The sequence below is a fragment of the Bombus vosnesenskii genome, unplaced genomic scaffold, assembly GCF_011952255.1.
Source record: "Bombus vosnesenskii isolate JDL3184/JDL3185 unplaced genomic scaffold, Bvos_JDL3184-5_v1.1 scf7180000013263, whole genome shotgun sequence".
NCBI classification, from domain to species: domain Eukaryota; kingdom Metazoa; phylum Arthropoda; class Insecta; order Hymenoptera; family Apidae; genus Bombus; species Bombus vosnesenskii.
This window is the reverse complement of record NW_022882923.1, coordinates 4,594,814-4,614,414: the sequence shown is the minus strand read 5'-3', so window position 1 is coordinate 4,614,414 and position 19,601 is coordinate 4,594,814. Positions and strand designations below refer to the sequence as shown.

General features: G+C 33.9%; 1 protein-coding gene across 3 annotated transcripts in view; it reads left to right on the top strand.

Annotated features, from left to right (window-relative positions):
• LOC117232198 (A disintegrin and metalloproteinase with thrombospondin motifs gon-1) overlaps positions 1-19,107 on the top strand; it is a 182,356-nt gene extending 163,249 nt beyond the window's left edge. The window contains exons 9-30 of one of the 3 annotated variants that reach the window (XM_033491421.1): positions 213-427; positions 907-1,059; positions 1,616-1,765; positions 2,675-2,819; positions 3,590-3,924; positions 4,176-4,264; positions 4,594-4,941; positions 5,530-5,696; positions 6,364-6,614; positions 6,772-7,150; positions 7,329-7,490; positions 7,661-7,798; positions 7,886-8,008; positions 8,133-8,303; positions 8,671-8,886; positions 9,700-9,891; positions 12,357-12,545; positions 12,982-13,307; positions 13,840-13,961; positions 14,043-14,233; positions 14,682-14,819; positions 15,134-19,107. In XM_033491421.1, coding sequence (XP_033347312.1) covers positions 213-427; positions 907-1,059; positions 1,616-1,765; positions 2,675-2,819; positions 3,590-3,924; positions 4,176-4,264; positions 4,594-4,941; positions 5,530-5,696; positions 6,364-6,614; positions 6,772-7,150; positions 7,329-7,490; positions 7,661-7,798; positions 7,886-8,008; positions 8,133-8,303; positions 8,671-8,886; positions 9,700-9,891; positions 12,357-12,545; positions 12,982-13,307; positions 13,840-13,961; positions 14,043-14,233; positions 14,682-14,771 — 4,152 coding nt within the window. In that variant the 3' untranslated portion in view covers positions 14,772-14,819; positions 15,134-19,107. Of the gene's footprint in view, positions 1-212; positions 428-906; positions 1,060-1,615; positions 1,766-2,674; positions 2,830-3,589; positions 3,925-4,175; positions 4,265-4,593; positions 4,942-5,529; positions 5,697-6,363; positions 6,615-6,771; positions 7,151-7,328; positions 7,491-7,660; positions 7,799-7,885; positions 8,009-8,132; positions 8,304-8,670; positions 8,887-9,699; positions 9,892-12,356; positions 12,546-12,981; positions 13,308-13,839; positions 13,962-14,042; positions 14,234-14,681; positions 14,820-15,133 lie in introns of all 3 variants that reach the window. The other 2 variants (XM_033491413.1, XM_033491431.1) reach the window with 2 other exon arrangements.
• Positions 19,108-19,601: the final 494 nt, after the last annotated feature.

Genomic DNA, 19,601 nt, shown 5'->3' with positions numbered 1-19,601 from the left:
GGAGAAAAGAATTGAAATATTTTCAGAAAATATGATAATTTATCGTCAAATATAATATGATATAAGAATGGAGTAAAAATTATCCGATTATCCGATTGTTATTCACAATTACTTATATTCATTCTCAAGATAAACCTAAAGCAACGTGACGATTCCAATGCAGTAAAAAAGTTGAGCATAGAAATAACACTAAAATCATTTCCTTTTCACAGGTCTCGCTAATCTACAAAGATCAGTCAATTGGAAATCCCATAAGCATTTCGGTGATGAATATCGTGCCGATAGAGAAGATATTTGGAGCTAGACGTACCAAAGGTGAAGGAATCGCAGCGACTGACATGTTGAACAAGTTCTGTCGATGGCAGCAAAGCAATAATCCGAGCGCATCGTCACCAGGACATTACGACACTGCTCTCCTTTTAACCAGGTATATATTTGTTACTTGTAACTTGTTTGTTTAATTGTATCTGAAAACTGTAGTATATAGGCTTCCAAATAAATGATATAATAAACTTATTTAAGAAAAATCTTCTAACATTTCGTTAGCAAACTTGATCAAGATCTAAGGATGGACTAATACTCTGGTGTGTATCTTCGTAATCATCAAAAACAGTAATAATTTACAAGAGTACGAGTTTTATCCTTGAGTAATTTGTCCCATGAATAGAGTGGATTTACTAGCAACAAGATAATCGAAATTGTAATTTTTTTTAAACAACAGAATTTTATTTGTATTTTTTGTTTCTTTCTTTTTACCAAAAATACGTTCTTGTAAATTTACAGATTTTTTTGTTAAAAATGTATACAATTTTTTATTTCTATGTCTGTTATAGAATTATGAAATCGTTGAAGTTATGGTGTTTCCAAAGAATGGTAATGATTTCAAATAAAACAAAACTTTTACAGGGAAAATCTGTGTCACAATTCCGACGAAATGAGCTGCGACACTTTGGGCTTGGCTGAGCTTGGACGAATGTGCATGCCCGGATCTTCCTGCGCTATTGTTCAAGACAATGGTCTGGCTGCTGCATTCACAATCGCTCATGAGATTGGCCACGTGTGAGTAAAATTATTAGGAATTAGAAATCTAACAAATATAAAATAAAAAATTTCAGTTCAAAAAATATAACATTCAATTACCCAGTTAACTCGTCGTCGTTGACTCTGAATTATCATCAATTTTTGTATTTAAAATCACCAAACTAACTATTCTTCTCCTAAAATATAAACTGCTTTCGGTACAATACATCAAAATTATAACACATGTTTCTTATCAACTTATTACGTATGCACATAACACAAATGACTTAAATATACAGCTTTAATCCTTTAATACTAATTCCGCTAAAAAATATTTGTATTCTGGTTTTTATATCGCCTTGTGGCTGAAGGAGGGTATTTTAATGTACAAAAAATTAATATTATGATAAGTCTAAGAAATGAAAATCAACATTTTTTTAATATTTAAAACTAGCTTTTAGATATAATATGGGACTAGGTAACAGCGTATGGAATTAAAAAATTGCTTCCTCACCCATGGTTTTCATTTTTATGCACGTTACATTTATTCTAAAAATCTGCATCGAATAAAATTGATACCCAATTTGGATTTTAGGCTGAGCATGCCCCACGACGACGATGTGAAATGTACCTCCTTCAGAAATCGGTCTGGTGCGCACAACATAATGTCGAGGATGCTGGACGGCAACACTCGCCCCTGGGAATGGTCGAAATGTTCCCGGCACTACGTCACCGAGTTCCTCGAGTGAGTCAGTCATTACCTTGACGAACCACTAAACCGTCTTCATTTTGAAAAGTGTGACACTGACAGATTGACCCTTGAATACAACTGCGACTTCGTTAGCCTCGTTAGGATTTCCTTTTCCTTCATCAGACCACCGATGATCGCATTAAAAAAGCACGTGGTTTTAAGAAATAACACACGTTTTCCTGCAAAGGCGGATCCAGCCCAGAAATGCCATGTAAATCTGCGATGAAGTTTATGTAAAAACACGTGGCAGGGTCGTGTAAAATCACGTAAAAGTTACATAATACGGTACAATATTTTGCAAAGTGTCGCTAAACTTCGTAGGACGATGTAAGATCGTCAAATCGCTATTACAATATACAGAATCACGAAAACGTAATTATTACAACACCTTATCGCTTTAATCCGCGAAAAAAGAGCCTACCTCCCACGATCTTTGCACGTCACTGTATATTTTTCGTTGTTGAAATCATTTGTATCGCGTCCGAAAGCTCTGCTTGTCGATCTTCGATAAAACACTGTGTCTTTGCTTAAATGTAACCCGCGTCCAATAGTCAAAAGGAGTTTGTTCTCTGTCACAACACGAGGCAGGAGATATCGCGTTTTGCTAGTATTTGAAATAGCGATATGAAAACTAAAGCTAGCCAAATTGGAAGCCGATGCTCCCATTCAGAACAATTCTAAATTCGATTCGATCGGGTCGAGAGCCGGTGCCGCGAGTTTTTCTGCGAACAACCTGAAGAAGACGACTCCTCGCTTAGGAATCCGGTTCCGCTGCATTTCTGAATGACCGGCCGCCGCACATCTCTTGGATCCTGTCCGTTTCTGACAAAAATTCGGCCGGCGAATGATTCAAGAGCCTCCCCTCGGATGGACCTGTTCAAACTTGGTGAAATTTATTTCAAGGGCCGGAAACGGAAACTGTTTGCTGGACAGGCCGGATAACACAATGGTGCGAGAGAACCCGAGAAGACTCCCTGGCGAAGATTATTCGGTGAACAAGCAATGCGAGCTGGTGTTCGGCAAGGGATCCGAAGTCTGCGCTCACATGGTGGGTGATGGTAAGTCACACATTTTTGTACGTATACATGCAGTGGTTACAAAGAGCCACTATAGCATTTATATATCGATTAGGTTCAAATACATTCAATTTCGTGTTATTTAGCGATATGTATTTTCATATGACAACGAAAGGAAAGATTGTTATTGTGAAAATGAAATATAGAAGCTGTTAAAAAACCGCTTCATTGATATTGGCACACACCTTTATTTTCTAATGAAGCGTGTTTCATCAAGTTCTGTATATTTCGTAGTGCTATGAGAGTGCTGCTAAATGAAATGTTGATATACTCGGACCTAATTATTAATTAGTATGTAAATGCTATAATAAATACAATGATGTACCAATACTTTTTATAGACACTGTATGTTACGTACCAAATTATTAACCCTTATTGGATACTAACATTTTGTATATGACTTGCCGCCAGATTCGAGCTTCAATCTCCCTGTGTCTTCAAAATAATCTATACGAATAATATTTGAAAGCTCTTCTAAAGCTGCCCTTCTTTTTTGTCACTGTATAAGTAGGCATATTGTTTTACCAGATATACCATGCATGATCAATTTCCTGAATAATCAACGTGAGTAACTCTCCAGTAAGAGTTGCTGTATATCTCATCTTTAACAAAGGTCAGAGTTTTCTCAAAATTACCGAGCCACGGTTAATTGTTTCGAGCAACACGATGCTCGAAACAATACGCAGCAAACATACTGCTTAAGAATTGAGGTAAACTGAGCGGTTGGTTGGTTATTGGCCAGGCAGTGTGCAGGAGACTGTGGTGCACCACACCGCACGGAGGTCAGTGTCGTACCCAGCACATGCCGTGGGCTGATGGAACCGCCTGCGGCCAAGACAAATGGTGTCTTCGAGGTGAATGCGTCTCCCGCAGAAATCTCGAGCCAGTGGATGGCCAATGGGGCGCATGGGGACGATATGGGAAATGTTCGAGGACCTGCGGCGGTGGTATCAAGAAAAAATACCGTGAATGCAATAATCCACCTCCGCAAAACAACGGCCATTACTGTATCGGTGAACGAGTAAAATATCGCAGCTGTGGTACCAAGGAATGTCCACCAGGAAGTCCTGATTTCAGGTATTTATTATTCCGGTTCGGATTAGTCAAGTTACTTTGAATTCAGATCATTTCAACTTATAACGATGCACGAAAAATATCTGAACGTTTATCGTAGGAAACATTTACGAATATAGTATGTGGTGTTGTATAAAACTTTTTTGAGATTTGATTAGTGTCGTGATGTTAGCGATATAAGTTAAGCGATAATCTTTAGCAACTTTTGCAATACTTTCTCTATTAATCTACCTGTTCTCCACTCTGTTCTCTAGGGAACTACAGTGTTCGTATTTCGACAACAACAATATGAGAATTCCAAACCTGACGGAGGACGTTAAATGGCATGCCAAGTATTCGCGAAGTAAGTGTAATGACTAGACCGCGAATGTTTGTGCGAATTTATATTTTCACCAACATAACTGGAAGAATGGAACATATGTAACATTTTCTTTTCACATTCTGAAGCCTTTAAGACACAAATTTTTTTCTTAAATCTATCAACGGAAATATGTATACAAAAATATAGAGATACTAATAACACCATAGCAATGGTTTCAAATTTTTAAAAGAAGTTTATGGATTATGAACTAGTCAAGATTAAATGTAGAATGCTGCTTGAGCCGCGAAGAATTTAACGCTCGTCCTTATCGTCCTCGACGTTACAATTTCTGTTCTTTCTTCCTGTTTCAGTATCGCCGGGGGATCGTTGTAAATTGTACTGCCAAGTGGAAAGCAATCAGTATTACATGCTGGCGGACAAGGTGATCGACGGAACACCGTGCAGCCGGGATACCTTTCACATATGCGTGAACGGCCTCTGTAAACCAGCGGGATGCGACCACGTTTTAAACTCGACGGCGGAACTCGATATCTGCGGCGTATGCAGAGGCGACAATTCCACCTGCCAGTGGATCACTGGTTCCTACAACTCCACCCAGTACGGCTATACCAGAGTCGCCAAGATCCCAGCGGGTAGCAATAACATCGACATCAGGCAACACGGTTGGAAGGACATGCAAGGCGACAGCAATTACCTCGGTACTTGATTCCTTTCAGTTTTCAATGAACGTGATACCTGACACGTTGCGAGAATCGTGTGAAACCTTCCTGTTTCAAGGGAGCTATTAAACTTGCTAACTTTAACTGAACTTTCTTTGAGAATTTCTTTCTTGTTTTTTTTTCTTTTCTTTTTAAGAAAATTGTCGAGAATAATTAAATGATTTATCGTTACGTTTGTTAAGATATCCTTATATGATGAGATATCTTTTTAAAACTTATGTACAATTTGCTTACAATTTTATTTGAAAGATTAGATTATGATAAAATATGTTTTTATCAGAATTTTGTTTCCTCAGTTTTTATAAAAAGATGAGATTATAAAACAGTGTGAAATAATTGTTAATTGGTCTGTACGATACGTACTACAATTTAACAGTTCAATGACGCAATAGAATACTGTATGTGCAGATAAAGAATGTTTTCTTGCTGTACCAGTATATGCCATGTAACGTATCTTAACAAATATAGAAATAATCGTACAATTATCTTCATTTTGTGGGAAAAAATTGTTGATGAATGTCTAAATTTTAGTATTCATCGCTAAATTGTGACATTGATCTGTTTCAGCTTTGCGTCTTGGAGAAAACGGGAAATACATACTAAATGGGAACTTCATGGTGATGACCCAAAGGGTGATCGTAGATAATGGCGTAACTATCGAATACAGCGGACCTGAATCAGTTGTGGAACGTCTGAACACTTCCAGGCCAATCGAAACTGACCTAATTCTGGAAGTAAGTGTGTGTGTAATTCAACATTTCCAATTATATATTAACGTATATGTAGTATCGTGGAAAGATTGTCTAAGAGAGATCCGACGAAATATAAACAAAGATGCGAGAAAGCCTAAGTGTCGACAAACCGAAAGGGTCGGGAAACTTCAATGGGCCAAGCGGCCCATCAATATGTCCTCGGTCCTTCAGTCAAATAGTTACGCGGAAGGAGACGTACGGTGATTATGATCGTGGATGGTTACGGAACACGTACGTGGTAGGAGTATGAGAAGACAACAAAGAGATGCTTAAGGGAGAAACACGATTAACCTTCAGTCGTTAATTGAGAGTCTAGTTGCAAGGAGTTAGTTAGTTGCGAGTCGTCAATTGAGTTGAGAGAATTAAGTCAAGAGAGAGAGTTGAGAGCGAGTTGCGTGTTGTTATGAGTTGTTTAATTATTAGTTGTGAGTTGTGAATTATCAATTTAGTTGTCTTAGTTATACCACGTTACTGCATTAAGTTCACGTTAAATAACCATCGTTTCCTGTTTAATCCACATAGAATAGGAGTCACTGGAAATCCTAATTTCTGATAATTCTGATCATGATTCTATATATATTATATATATGATGAATATAATATAATATAATATTACATAATATTTATCATATTACTTATAATCTTCTAGATATTATCAGTGAGGGAATTAAATCCGCCCCAAATTACTTACGAATACACGGTACCGCGAGATATTCTAGAGAGCTACGAATGGAAACTAAGCCAGTGGTCAGATTGCAGTCTCACCTGTCAAGGTATGAAGCATCGTAAGGCTGAGTGTATAAGCATCGAGTACAAAGAGGTCGTCGCTGATGATTACTGTCGCGAATTAGAAAGGCCGCGGGAAGAGAGTCAAATGTGCAACAATCATTGTATACTTGAGTAAGTATGCTGTCGATAAGTGTATAGTTATTAGTTAATTAATTATATTGGACTAAGTGCATTTTTACTCTGAATGCTTTAATTAATTTGTTACTGTCAAGCTATAACAAAAATCTATTTGAGTAAGACAAATCACATTTCTGTTGAATGATTCCAGATGGAATATCACTGAAGTATCAGAATGCTCGAACCACTGTGGTCTAGGAACTCGCATGGTGACCTCTAGATGTATGCAAAGGCTGTTGCATTCGAATCATCCACCTCGTGCAATTCCAGCACAATCGTGCGCTCATCTTGAACAACCAAACGATACGGAAGCTTGTATAGGTCCCTGTGAGGATGCTCACTGGAGTTACGGAAAATGGAGTGCGTGCAATACCACATGTGGTGGTGGAGTTCAATACAGAACAGCTATCTGCGTAGATTCGAATCGAAGACCAGTTTCCGAAGAAAATTGTATGGGACAAAAGAAAGATTTGGAAAGAGCGTGTGGAAACGAAGAATGTCCCAAGTGGGCGTTCAAGAATTGGAGTCGTGTAATTATATGTCTTAATTATTTTGACTTATTTAATTCCTAATCTTATCGCTAATGTAAATTAGCTGAAAAAGGTTGCAAATGAAATGTAGCGTTAATGCAACATTGATCCTTAAGCAGTTAAGGGATTTCACAATTAAATTGTTTTTTTGTAATCTATTTATTTCTTTTTGTAATAGTGCTCAGTAACGTGTGGCGTGGGGAAGAGAAACAGGCACTTTGTTTGTCACATACAGAATCGTATTGTTCCAAACAGTTACTGCGGTGACACTCCTCCTAATATTGCAGAAACTTGCAACCCTGGACCTTGCGAGCAATGGCACTCTGGTGATTGGAGCCCAGTACGTAATGGTGTTACACATATTTAAATTTAAAGCGATTTCAAAAAATTGAAAGCTTGTAGTTAATATAATAATATAATGTAACTGGCAATTATTAATATAATTGATATATACTCAAATAAAATACATTAAGCACGTTCTGCATTAAGTAAACTTGTCTTTGTTCACAGTGTTCAGTTACATGTGGTGAAGGCATAAAGCGAAGAAAAGTTATATGCAAACCTATTGATGGAATGACAAGTAACAAATGTTCTCCTGCCAACAAACCTGACGATACTGCAGTCTGTGTACTGAAACCTTGTCCAGTGGTACATTGATCTTTTTTTAATTTGACATTCTCACTGTTCCTTAGTGTATATTACTTCACTTGTAAAATCATATTTTATTATTTACAGATAAACAAACCGCCAATTAAATATTCTTCTGATCCGCCATATGAGATTCCTTCTCAGCAAGATAACGAAATTCATGATATAATTTTCCGTTATGGATATAAATGGCACGTTCAAACACGGCAGGTTGGTATTTACATGATTATAATATTTCACTCAATTTTTTAATTATCGTAGTTGTAAATGACTGATTAATTATTTAGAAAGAAAGATAGTAACGTTATATATGTATATATTATTCGTATTCCAGTGCTCCAGACCGTGCATCAAAGGCTATATGAATACAGCGGTAAAATGTGTCTCCATCGAAACAGGAACCATTGCACCTGACAGTTATTGTGATAACGAAAAGAAACCATCTACTCAGATCCCCTGCAATCGTTATCATTGTCCAATGTGGATTCATAGTGACTGGGGCCAGGTTAGTTTAGAAATACATAAAACGATAATGATATGAATAGATATTCTATCATTTTATTTCTGACATTCAGGAATATTTACCTCATTTAGGAATTATGGAATTATACGTATTAATGATTAAATTATATAAAATATTACTTTAGGATAATTAACAATCTTTAATTAATATTTAGTTTACTTATAGAAATTTGATTACAGTTTCCCTTTCTAATCAGAAAAATATAAAATAATAATTGTTGTGTATAAATTTTTTGATCTCAATATAATAACATAGTAATAAAATATAACAGTACAGTAAATAAAATACGATTTAAGAAATATTATATAAATTATGTATATTAATATAATTTAATAATTTATCAATTTAGTGCGACGTAGAATGTGGATTGGGACACCAATATCGACAAGTACGTTGTCGAAGTCCACGTGGTGAAATTTTACCAGACGAGAACTGCCATGACATCGAAAAACCGGAAATAGCAAAGACGTGCCGAAGGAGACCTTGTGTAAATACTTCTACAGACCGAAAGAATCGAGTAGAAACGAATATTCTCCGCAAGTGGAAAACTTCCAAATGGAGTGCCGTAAGTATTGTATTGATTTGCCGTATTTTCTTTGATGTCGCTTCCTTTTTAAAAACCTTACTGAATAAAAATACATAGGCCGATAATCTGTTGCTTATTATCTTTATATTGTACTTGTTATTTATATAAAAATATTATTTATGATAAAAAGACAAAATCTCTTTAATAACTACAATAAAACAATAGGAACTATGGGTTCAAATTTTAATTTTGTTTTTACAACAATATCAAAGAAGGTAAAGTAATTAAATGTCGTTTGTCGATGTCGTGATTTTTCAATTCCACCATTATTTAAGCTGTCCACATTTTGCACTATATAATACGCAAATCACTAATACACAATATGTAACAGCGGAATCAAAAACATTAAAAAGATATTAAATAGAAACAAAAAGATTTAATTAATACTATTTATCTAACTTTTAACATATCCTAGGGTAATTACAATTAATAAACAAACAATATTAGTTCTTAATAGACAGACAAAAAATAAAAAAACAAACGACCATGATGTCTGCTATAGAAAGACACTACTAGACACTAACAGAAATATTAATAACCCTTGAATATTAGCGACCATTTATTAGGCTATACCAGAATAAATTAAACAACAATTTCGAACTGTCTTTTCATAAATCTTTTATGAATTCTGAACCTTTCTTATTATTACAAATAAATCCCCATTAGAGTCTAAAATACCATGCTTGTCGAATAAACGTCAGAAGTGTAAGCGTCAAGGGAGTTGACAAGCGATCGAAGGGAGTTGATAAGAAGTTTCCATCGCAGTTTGGATCGAACGAAAATGTTTTGCAGTGTTCGAAATCGTGTGGTACCGGACACCAAAGGCGAAGAGTGGAGTGCACGATGAGGAGAGGAAACCACGGGCCGGAAGTGACTGTAAAGGACGAGCAGTGCTCGAGGCTTGGCCTGAGAAAACCGAGATCGCAGAGACCCTGCCGACGTTTTGCCTGCAACTTTATTTGGCAGGAAGGACCTTGGTCTGAGGTATCTTCATACCTCGCCGCTATGATCTACGATTTATCGATCATGTTTTACACCATTGCCTGCCTCTTGTTCATTTCGATCCACTTTCAATATTCGGATTTTGTCTTGGTTGGATCCTCTCGATCGAGCTTATCGATGAATTTTATGAATGAGATTAAGTTACAATACTTTTCTTGTGTCCAAACGGTTCATTAATGCTTCTACTTTCTGATTCTAAGAAACAACGATATTATTTACGAAGAAATTACAATAATTATTAATTTATTGTATTCAACCAGTACGTTATTATCCTAAATGGAGAATGAGATACTCCAAAATAGATGTAAAATAATCTTACTTAGAGAGGTCTAGAGTCTAGAGATACCGAAATCTTTTATATTTGTTTCCTATGATTCATCCGTAAGCTCGATTTCGTATGCTCGATATAGAAGTTGTTTGGCGAAAGATATTCACTAGGAAGTCGTATTTTATCGTGTGGTTTGAGGGGCCGATATTCTCACTAATCCTTAACCAATCTTTGTAATCCATTTTCGATGAAAATGGATCATAAACTGGGCGATTATTGTGAGTCAAATTTCGAGATAAATTTCGAATTTGCACAGAACCATATCAGCGTCATTATTTACATTCAACGTTAACTTTGATCGAATGAGGTCTTGGTATGTTTCCGTTATATCATAAAGATATTACATAATTCAGTAGATACAGTAACCCAGAAGCCTATATTACTTTAACACGTGTCTAATAATTTCCATGTTTTTTGGACGTTTCATTTCTTAATAAAATATATTTTTTTATTTTATTTTGTCCACCTCTGATCAATAAATACAAGAAAATTCCAAGGACAACAATTGGAGCAGAGAAGTCTGTCCCATTGGATTCCATACGAATACTCTAATAATAATTCATCCTATTAACACTAATAATATTGTGTTAATCCACGGTTGATTCACGCTTGCATATTTAATCGTTTAAACGAGCATGCGATTTGTATGATTTTCTTCATGAAATATATCATTCCTGTCGATGCAGCATGCGGAAGTTATCGATATACATGACACTAGATATTGGTGTCATCGTTCCATTATTTTTTTTCTTTTCTTTTTTTTTGTCAATGCTCTTTCCCAAAGCATTTCATGAAACCTTATCATCTCATAACAACATTTATCAGCTATACTTATCTCTTAATTGAACGCACATCAATTTATCTTCGAGTGAATCACTATAGTATATTGTATATATAGTATGTAGGTAGATATAGTAGCTATTTGATTTATTGCAGAAAAAATTAAATAACATGTTTCCCACCATTTTTATATGTACAGAATATTAAGTTACTAAGTAAAAAAGGAAAAATGATAGTCTGGAAAGATGTAAACATTGTAAAACAATATCATCGATGTACACTCCTGTTCAAAAGTATGACGACTCTTGTTATAGCAAGTATTGATAAATTATAATTAATCTATAATGTTATCAGAAATTTCTGGACAATGTTATAGGATCATTAACACATATTAATATATTTTTTTATTTTTATATACTACATCAGAGTATATATTTGTAATAAATAATAAATAATAATTAAATATTTTATATGGCCATGACTCAAATAGTTGCCTAACATGGAATAATAATTATACATTTTTTTATATATCTGTATCTCGTGCTTTTCGTCATTGCATTTACCATTTTAGGCACCTCAGCTATTAATTTGTTTATTGCATTAAGTGCGATACTTATCTATTCTTCTTCAAGAATATTCTATAAATTTGTTCAAACTTGGCAATGTATGTAAGTGATTCAAATTTGTATACCAGAACCTTGTTGTAACTGTATCAGTATTTTCTATAGATTTTTACAGTCTATTCTAATATTGATCATTCCTATCCCAAAGCAAAATATAGTTGAAGATAATAAGTGTCCTCCTGCTTGAATACATAGATAATATATAATTTTCGCCACTAATAATAAATATCATTAACAATCACAAATATTGTGAAAAACAGTAGACATAAAAAATAAACGTTAATGTAAAAGTTTTATGTCAATTTACAAAATTGTTAAGTGTTAACACCAATTTAGACATCCTGTGTATCATTCTATATTTATATGTATACCATATATATGCATATCTGTAGATATAATGATTCAATGATATTCACTTTCTTAACATACACTTTATATAGATTTTGTGTACAAACACCATCGGTGCATGAGCAATAATGAGCATGAAACCCATACATTGTCACGCTTTCTGCACATCAACAGCGAATATTTATCAAAAAAATAACAAATGGTGCGAGAAATATTCTGATAAATCACTAAGATACTTGCACATCTTACGTGTACAACAAGCACCAAAATATAATGCACAAAAAGAAATAGATGAACGAAAAAAGATGATAAAATATTGAAGATATGTTACTACTTTTCTATACTAAAATCAATTAATATGTTTCAAGTGTTCGGCAGAGTGTGGTGAAGGAATTCAGCAACGATCAGTGTCCTGTCACCGTGCGAATCGTTACGGATTGATCGATCCTACGCCCACTGATAAATGCCCGATGGATCAGAAGCCTAAATCTCAACAGCCTTGCAAATTGCGGGAGTGCGACGATGAATATTATTGGCGTGCTGGTCCGTGGGGGAAAGTAAGTGTAATTTAAATAAAGAAGACGTCAAGAACGATAACAAGCAATTAAGTAATTGAAGATCATACAATTAATCCTGCGTGATTATTCTTCAAAAAAATCTTGCGTTGTAAATTTCAGATCTATTATTTTTAGTTTGCACTTCTCAAATCTTTTTCCCACGACGTACAGTATTTTGCATTTTGTACGTAACGTGGTGTAAGATCATTGGAAGTTTCTGAAAATAATTCACAATTTTGAATTAATTAAAAAGGATCGTGAAGTTTACAATGCAAAATGCTAAAATACTGCTGATAAAAAATTTAATTAAAGTGTCTGTAAATCAGTGTAATTAAGCTAGCGAATAGTTAAGAAATATTTTTAAAATATCGAAATAGCATATGTTAAAGATATTTGATGAAAATCACCAAATAACCGAAAGAAATTTCAACTACAGTGCACTCACAGTTGTGGCCAGAAGGGGCATGAAACACGAAGCATATACTGCGTGTCCCTAAAAGGCAACAGAGTACACCGTTCCCATTGTCCTAAGAAGTTCAAACCGCTACAGAAGCGGAAATGCAACCAAAGAAAGTGTTACGCAATGTCCTGCTATGAGGAGAAAAACTATTTCAACGCTACCAAGGATGGCGAGTACATTTTGGTTTTGAGCGGAAGAAACATGTCGATTTACTGCCATGGAATGTCGACCTCCGAACCAAAAGAATATTTAACACTGCCAGCTGGTCCTGAGGAGAATTACGCGGAAATATACGATAAGACGTTAGTATAAAAAAAAAAAGAATCTAAAACATTGTAATGCCATCGTTAACTCACCACTGTGTTACGTAATACAGAAATTACATTTGTCCAAAAGTTATGTTGCTATTAAAATTACTATTACTATATTACTATTAAAAGTAATACCTTTTATGGTACTATGTACTTGTTTGTAACTTTTTTGGAGTTACAAGTTGTTTTGGAAGTATTTTGATAAATAGAGTCCTAAATCAAATATTATAAAACAAACATAGAACGACTTGAATATGATCACTTGTCCGAAAAAGAAAGAAATTAAAAAATAAAGAAATTGTTTGAAATATTAAAAACGAGGTAGTGCGAAACAAGTTTATCAAAGAATTATTTGATAACATTTTTAGAAAAAGAAAAATTGTTGAGGGAAGAAAAGCTGACATAAAGTATTAATTATTTCAAATTAATCAATATGTTTTTAAGAGATTGACATAGATTGAAAATGAGAAAAAAGCAATTTTATGTCATTAATACTGGAAATTTATATCATTATCTGTTTTAGATCAAACGATCCATATATTTGTCCTTATAATGGACCAAGAAACAGCAACTGTAATTGTTCCACCTCGGGAAAGACAACATTCAGGAGGGTACGAATTGACCCTGTAGAATTGTACATCATAGGTATGCTGTAATAAACGTCTTAATACGTATAACAAATAAATTATTTATAATAAATCTTGGAAAAAATATTGTGTCTTTTAGAGAATGATTATACATTTTCGCGGATGACAGGGTTAAACCGTGTCGAATATGGAACAGCTGGTGATTGTAATAGCATTGCGCATTGTCCTCAGGGTCGTTTTAGCATTAACTTAAAAGGAACTCAATTACAATTATCGTCGAGTGTTGTTTGGACATCGCAACGTGAAACGTCGATGGAAATCGATAATATTGTAAGTTTAATATTCTATTTATATTACAGAATATTTCATTTTTTGTTATCTAAATGCTATAATATCCATAATATTATCCATAATATTAAATCTACTTAATAGTGAAACTAAAAATTTGTATATTCTTCCTTCGCAAGTATGTATGCCTTTTTTAAATTATTACATTTATTTTTTAAAGATATGACTTCGCAACTAATTTGATAAAAGGTCTCTATTCACGTAAAAGGTCGTAATCCATTAGAATAAAATCAGAATAAAATACAGTAGTAGAGATACTCTAAGGAATGACGAATAATAATAACAATAATAATAATAACCATATAGAGAAAAATAAAAGAACTACAACGTATTCAGAATAGTAGCATATAGGAGGATATTTACCAGATAAAAAGAATGGTTTCTTATTATTTATATGTATATTTATATATAATTATGCTTGTAATTTTAGAGCAGACAGCATGTCACCGGGAAATGTGGAGGCTATTGTGGCTTTTGTAAGCCGAAGAACGGATTGAAACTAGACGTTCTACCACCCTAGTCCGCAATATATAGGGCTCAATAATCTCCAAATGCCTGTAAAGTACAGGTGAGTGAAAGATATTTTTGAAATATACTAATTACTGTTATCATAGTAGCTATAGCATAGTAGCATTAATTTAAAAAGCTGACACTCCTCTTTGAAGATAAAGTTATGCTCATGATAATTACTAACTATTTAAAAATTAATAATTAATACGTAGAAAACTTTGATATATTGCTATATGAAACAACAAAAGATAAACTATACTTTTCTCTTACTTTTATTTATAAAATTAACATGGTTCAATTAATTTATCAATCATAATCATCTCTTGTGAATAAATTGAAAATCTTTGGTAGCATAAACGTACGTTATTGCAGTTTTCAGCAGGTAGAAATTCCACTAATGGATCTTTGAGCGTATCGCAAAAGACTGGTTCGACGAACACAAGATGAAATCGACAAGATCCGCTACCGAATCGATCCCCTCCACCCCGAACTTGCTCTGAATCATTCGCTTAAATCGTTACTAGTCCGCTAGTAGATTTTTAACAATAATCATTGTACATTCAAATGAAAAAGAGTCTACTTCGAAATAGACTCAATGGACCGTAGATAATGTTTAAACGCTACTGACGAAATACCAAATATGGTAAAGAATAATTAATATTACGTTCATTAATCGTTCGACAGTTTGCATTTAATCTTCAGTAGTTTTATCCATCGGAAATAAGTATACTCGTAGAAATGGAAGCTTCTTGATAAGCGACCTAAAATCAATTTAAGGAAACAAAACGCGAGGTAAAGTTAATAAATTCGAAATAGGAAACTACATGCATATAGCCAATTTCACGAAACGAAACTGTTCTCCATAATGGAATCGTTCCAAGGGATGAATAGTCAAACATTACTAGTAGGAAGAATTCTCTGTAAGAGAAAATACAGTAGAAACCATTTATTGGAACGAAATCTTAGTTAATGCCTGATCAACTGAACACTAATTGAAAAATAGTGGATAGTGGGAAAAATTGGTAAGCTCCAATGTATATATATATATATAAACTGTTCGTCCCCTGGCAGGTTCAGATAAATGAAGTTCTACTGTAATGAAAGTGTAACAAAAGTTATACGTTCGACAGAGCCGCGTAAATTTTTCGCCTCCCCGAGTTATTCGTCGAATTCAAATACTTGTGTCCGGTTAAGAGGTCCGTTTAGGTATAGAAGTAACATAATGCCCGGTAAGAATTGCAGTATTCATTTTGTTTATACTCGTTGGAACATCATGACTGCTCGAAAAGCTAATTGTTTATCAAACAAGAAACAATGGAAGTATCGTAGTAAAACATATGTATACGTCGATCTTAGCACGCGAAGTACAAAAACTGGAAAACGGCGAGCCACGCAAAATCCACAAACCCAGCGTTGCTTTAATTGAGCCGAGGAGTTTCAATTAAGGATCTGTTCAATTGAGGTTGATTATACCGAAAAAGAAATTAGACTGCCTTCGCGAATTTTTTACAACTATGGTGCTATTATAAGTTTACTTGGAAAGAGTGAAATTAATTAGGCTTGAATGAATATAAAGCCAGCTAACGCACTTCATCCCTTCAACTCACTTTTTACTACTGAATTTCAATTGTTAGAAAAAGAAATGTTTTCTACGTCGGCTTCCCTTCTGAATGAAGTCGCCGGTCCTATTTCAATAGGACACGTAAAACAGCAGCTGTAAAGCTTGTTCAAAGTTAAAATTAGTATATTGGCAACTTCGTTAAAGAAGGACCATTTAAAGTATTTTATTTTGTATTTGGTTATTTGTATAGATACTCGATGTTGTATGGCGTATAGTCTTCTACAAGGATTATCCATAGCAACTTATTTTAAGCTAATAATAAGCTAGACCATCAAACGCTTATGCAAATAACCGGATGTTCGTAAATAATTTTCTTTTCCGTGGAAAACATTCTTCTAACGATGCAAACAAGTAAACAGAATAGCTCGAGTACTAGAGCCTTCTGGATTATCTTCTAATGGAAGTCCAGGCGTGAATTTTTACCACTCTTAGTAATTAAGTTGCATTAATAAAAAAGAAAAGAATTGTAAAACGCGAGACAAGTTTGCGACCGAGTCGCGTTTCCTTGATGCGTAAAACAGTTGTACGTTCTGCCACTGCCATAATACCTTCGTAGTGCTTTCGTATTTCATCCATATACATATCGCGTGTAACGACCAAATGTTGAAATAAATACAAGTGTCGTTTGGACGAGACGATTGCATTACTATCTTATGAAATTATTACATCATAAAGAATCATAATTTACGACTTTAGTATTCAATTTAGTATGCGATTTTAGTGGCACGTACGTAGTAGTAATGGTAAACGTTTATAGACGAGCTATGATTTAGCATGGTAGACTCGTAAACACATATTTTCGGAGTTAGCTGATTCAACTAATCTAATCGAAACTCCATATTAGTGAACGAATTAACTTATTAACTCGAGTCCGCGTAGTGGACGTCGACAATAGCTGAATAATAATTCAGCTGGTCTTGTCTCGAATATTTTATAGAAGTATATATATATACATATATATATATAGTAACATCCGCATATATACATCTTTTTTAAAGATATTTAGAAGAACGACGCCTATATATTATAAGGAGAATCTAACAACTAGACCAAGTTACATCGCTGTTCCAAATGGAATTAAGAATAAGCCATATAGAAAAATGTTACCTCCTTTCCTTGAAATTTAATTTTTAATTGCAGTACGAAAATTTTACTCTAATTTTTGTCATTGTAATTTTCTTCGCGAGCGTTCTTTCAAATAAAACCTCGCCGTCTCGCCTCGCCAAATAAAATGACTCTCCGATGTAAATTGATCGCAAATGCAAGATCTAAGATATAACCAGTAAAAACTCGATAGAACAATAGATAACATAGTTTCTTAATTCAGTATCAGTAATTAATAAATAATATATCTTTGTTACAATATTGTATGTTTACTATCTTTATATCAAGTTTTCTAGTCTTCTTTTATGAAAATCATATTCTCTCGAGTTCCATCGTTTTAAATTGAACTCTCAGAAAAAGTGAATTATTTTTTAACCGATTTTATGGACATGTCTAATTTCACTTGGAATATAGATATAACCTGATCCAATTGTTACAGTCAACCTATATATTTTCGAATTTTTCAAAATTATCAACCGGATATGTCGTTCGTATCATTGAAATCTCTTTGATTAGATGTTCGCATGATTTCGAGTATCAATCAATGTAATCAATTCGATTAAGAAGCGAAAAAAAGAAATGAAAAGAGTGTCGTACCTAAACCAAAATACCAAAACAATTTCCGAGTACAAATCCGTTTTGGCTAAAGTACGACCAATCCCTCCTCTCCCCCCCCCCCTCTCCCTCCATCCCTGTTCTCGTTAAGCTATTTTTTAACGAAGAAACCGAAGGGAATTTTTAGTACTAACTAAAAGTATGTAACGTTTCAACAGACTGCCATAGTTAATGTTATTAATGAGTACATGTATTAAGTATCATTTATTAGAGAGCGAGTAACGCGACGAATTTACGGTATACAGGGTGATTCTACAAAATGGAACCATCGATGTTTATCTTTTTTATATTTTTGTAAAAGAAAGATAAAGAAACAAAATACAGGAAAATGTCATAACATCTCATAAGATTTTAATTATCGAGAAAGTTTCGTTATCTCAAATTCGATTAAATTTTTATCTTAATTTTTTAAGTAGAATCGCAAGATATATTCTCTTCATCCTATACGTAGAAATATTTGAATGTTACATATTTTAGATTTTTAATACTTAATATTTTTAATGCCTGCATTGATCGAATATTCAACGTTTTTCCTCCTATGTTGAAACAAAAGGCAGTGATTCTATTTAAATAAGAAAAATAAAAATTTCACCGCGTAGCTATAAGAACAAAGTAATTTGTAATAAAACATGAATTGGTCGAATCATGGAAAATTTGTCTCTTTCCATTTTAATTATTTTCACGCAATAAAAGAAGTTAAGTTAAAGCTTCTGCTTGTTCCTGTAATCACCCTGTATAATGAAGCATAGAAGTTGAATCAATCGATCCACCGCCTTCCACGATGTCTAATCCGCGCCATCCGATGTATTTGGATGAATTTCGAGAATTTCGCGGAAGACTGCATTGTAGAACGGAAAAACGGAACATATTTTGTCTTTATATATTTACTTTTGTACAGCCGCATGATCAAAATTTTTGTTACAGTAGTGCGAATCGTAATGAATAAAAGAAAAAAAGAAAATTACATTGTTGTAATCCGTTTGAATAGCTTTTTGTAAAAAAAAAAGAAAAGAAAAGAAAGAACGCGCAAAGCAAAAAAGGAAAATGAATAATTGTACGATTTGAATATGCGTCAGCGAATATTTTATAATGTACGAGATTTATTCATCTTCCACAATTATTTTCCTTTCATTGAAAATGTTCATAATGGATGCTAGATAATGACTGTTTAAGAATCTTGAATATAAAGCACGTTACATAATCGAATGTATGGTTTCTTTTGTATGTATATTGATCATAATCGAACGATAGTTTACAAACTAACATATGACAATGTTTTCCCCCGTATATATTATTATACACGTTCTTGCTACTTCTTTTTTTCATTTACCCTCGATTTACACCATATGTATTCTTTTCGTATAATCATACTAGTTTCTAAACTTCATTGAAACGATCTTTCATCCCCTTTCTTGTTACGACAATAACCTAGATTGAGTATCTTTTTTTATATTTCGAAATATATTAATTTCGTCGCAATAGTATAAGTTCGACGCGGTA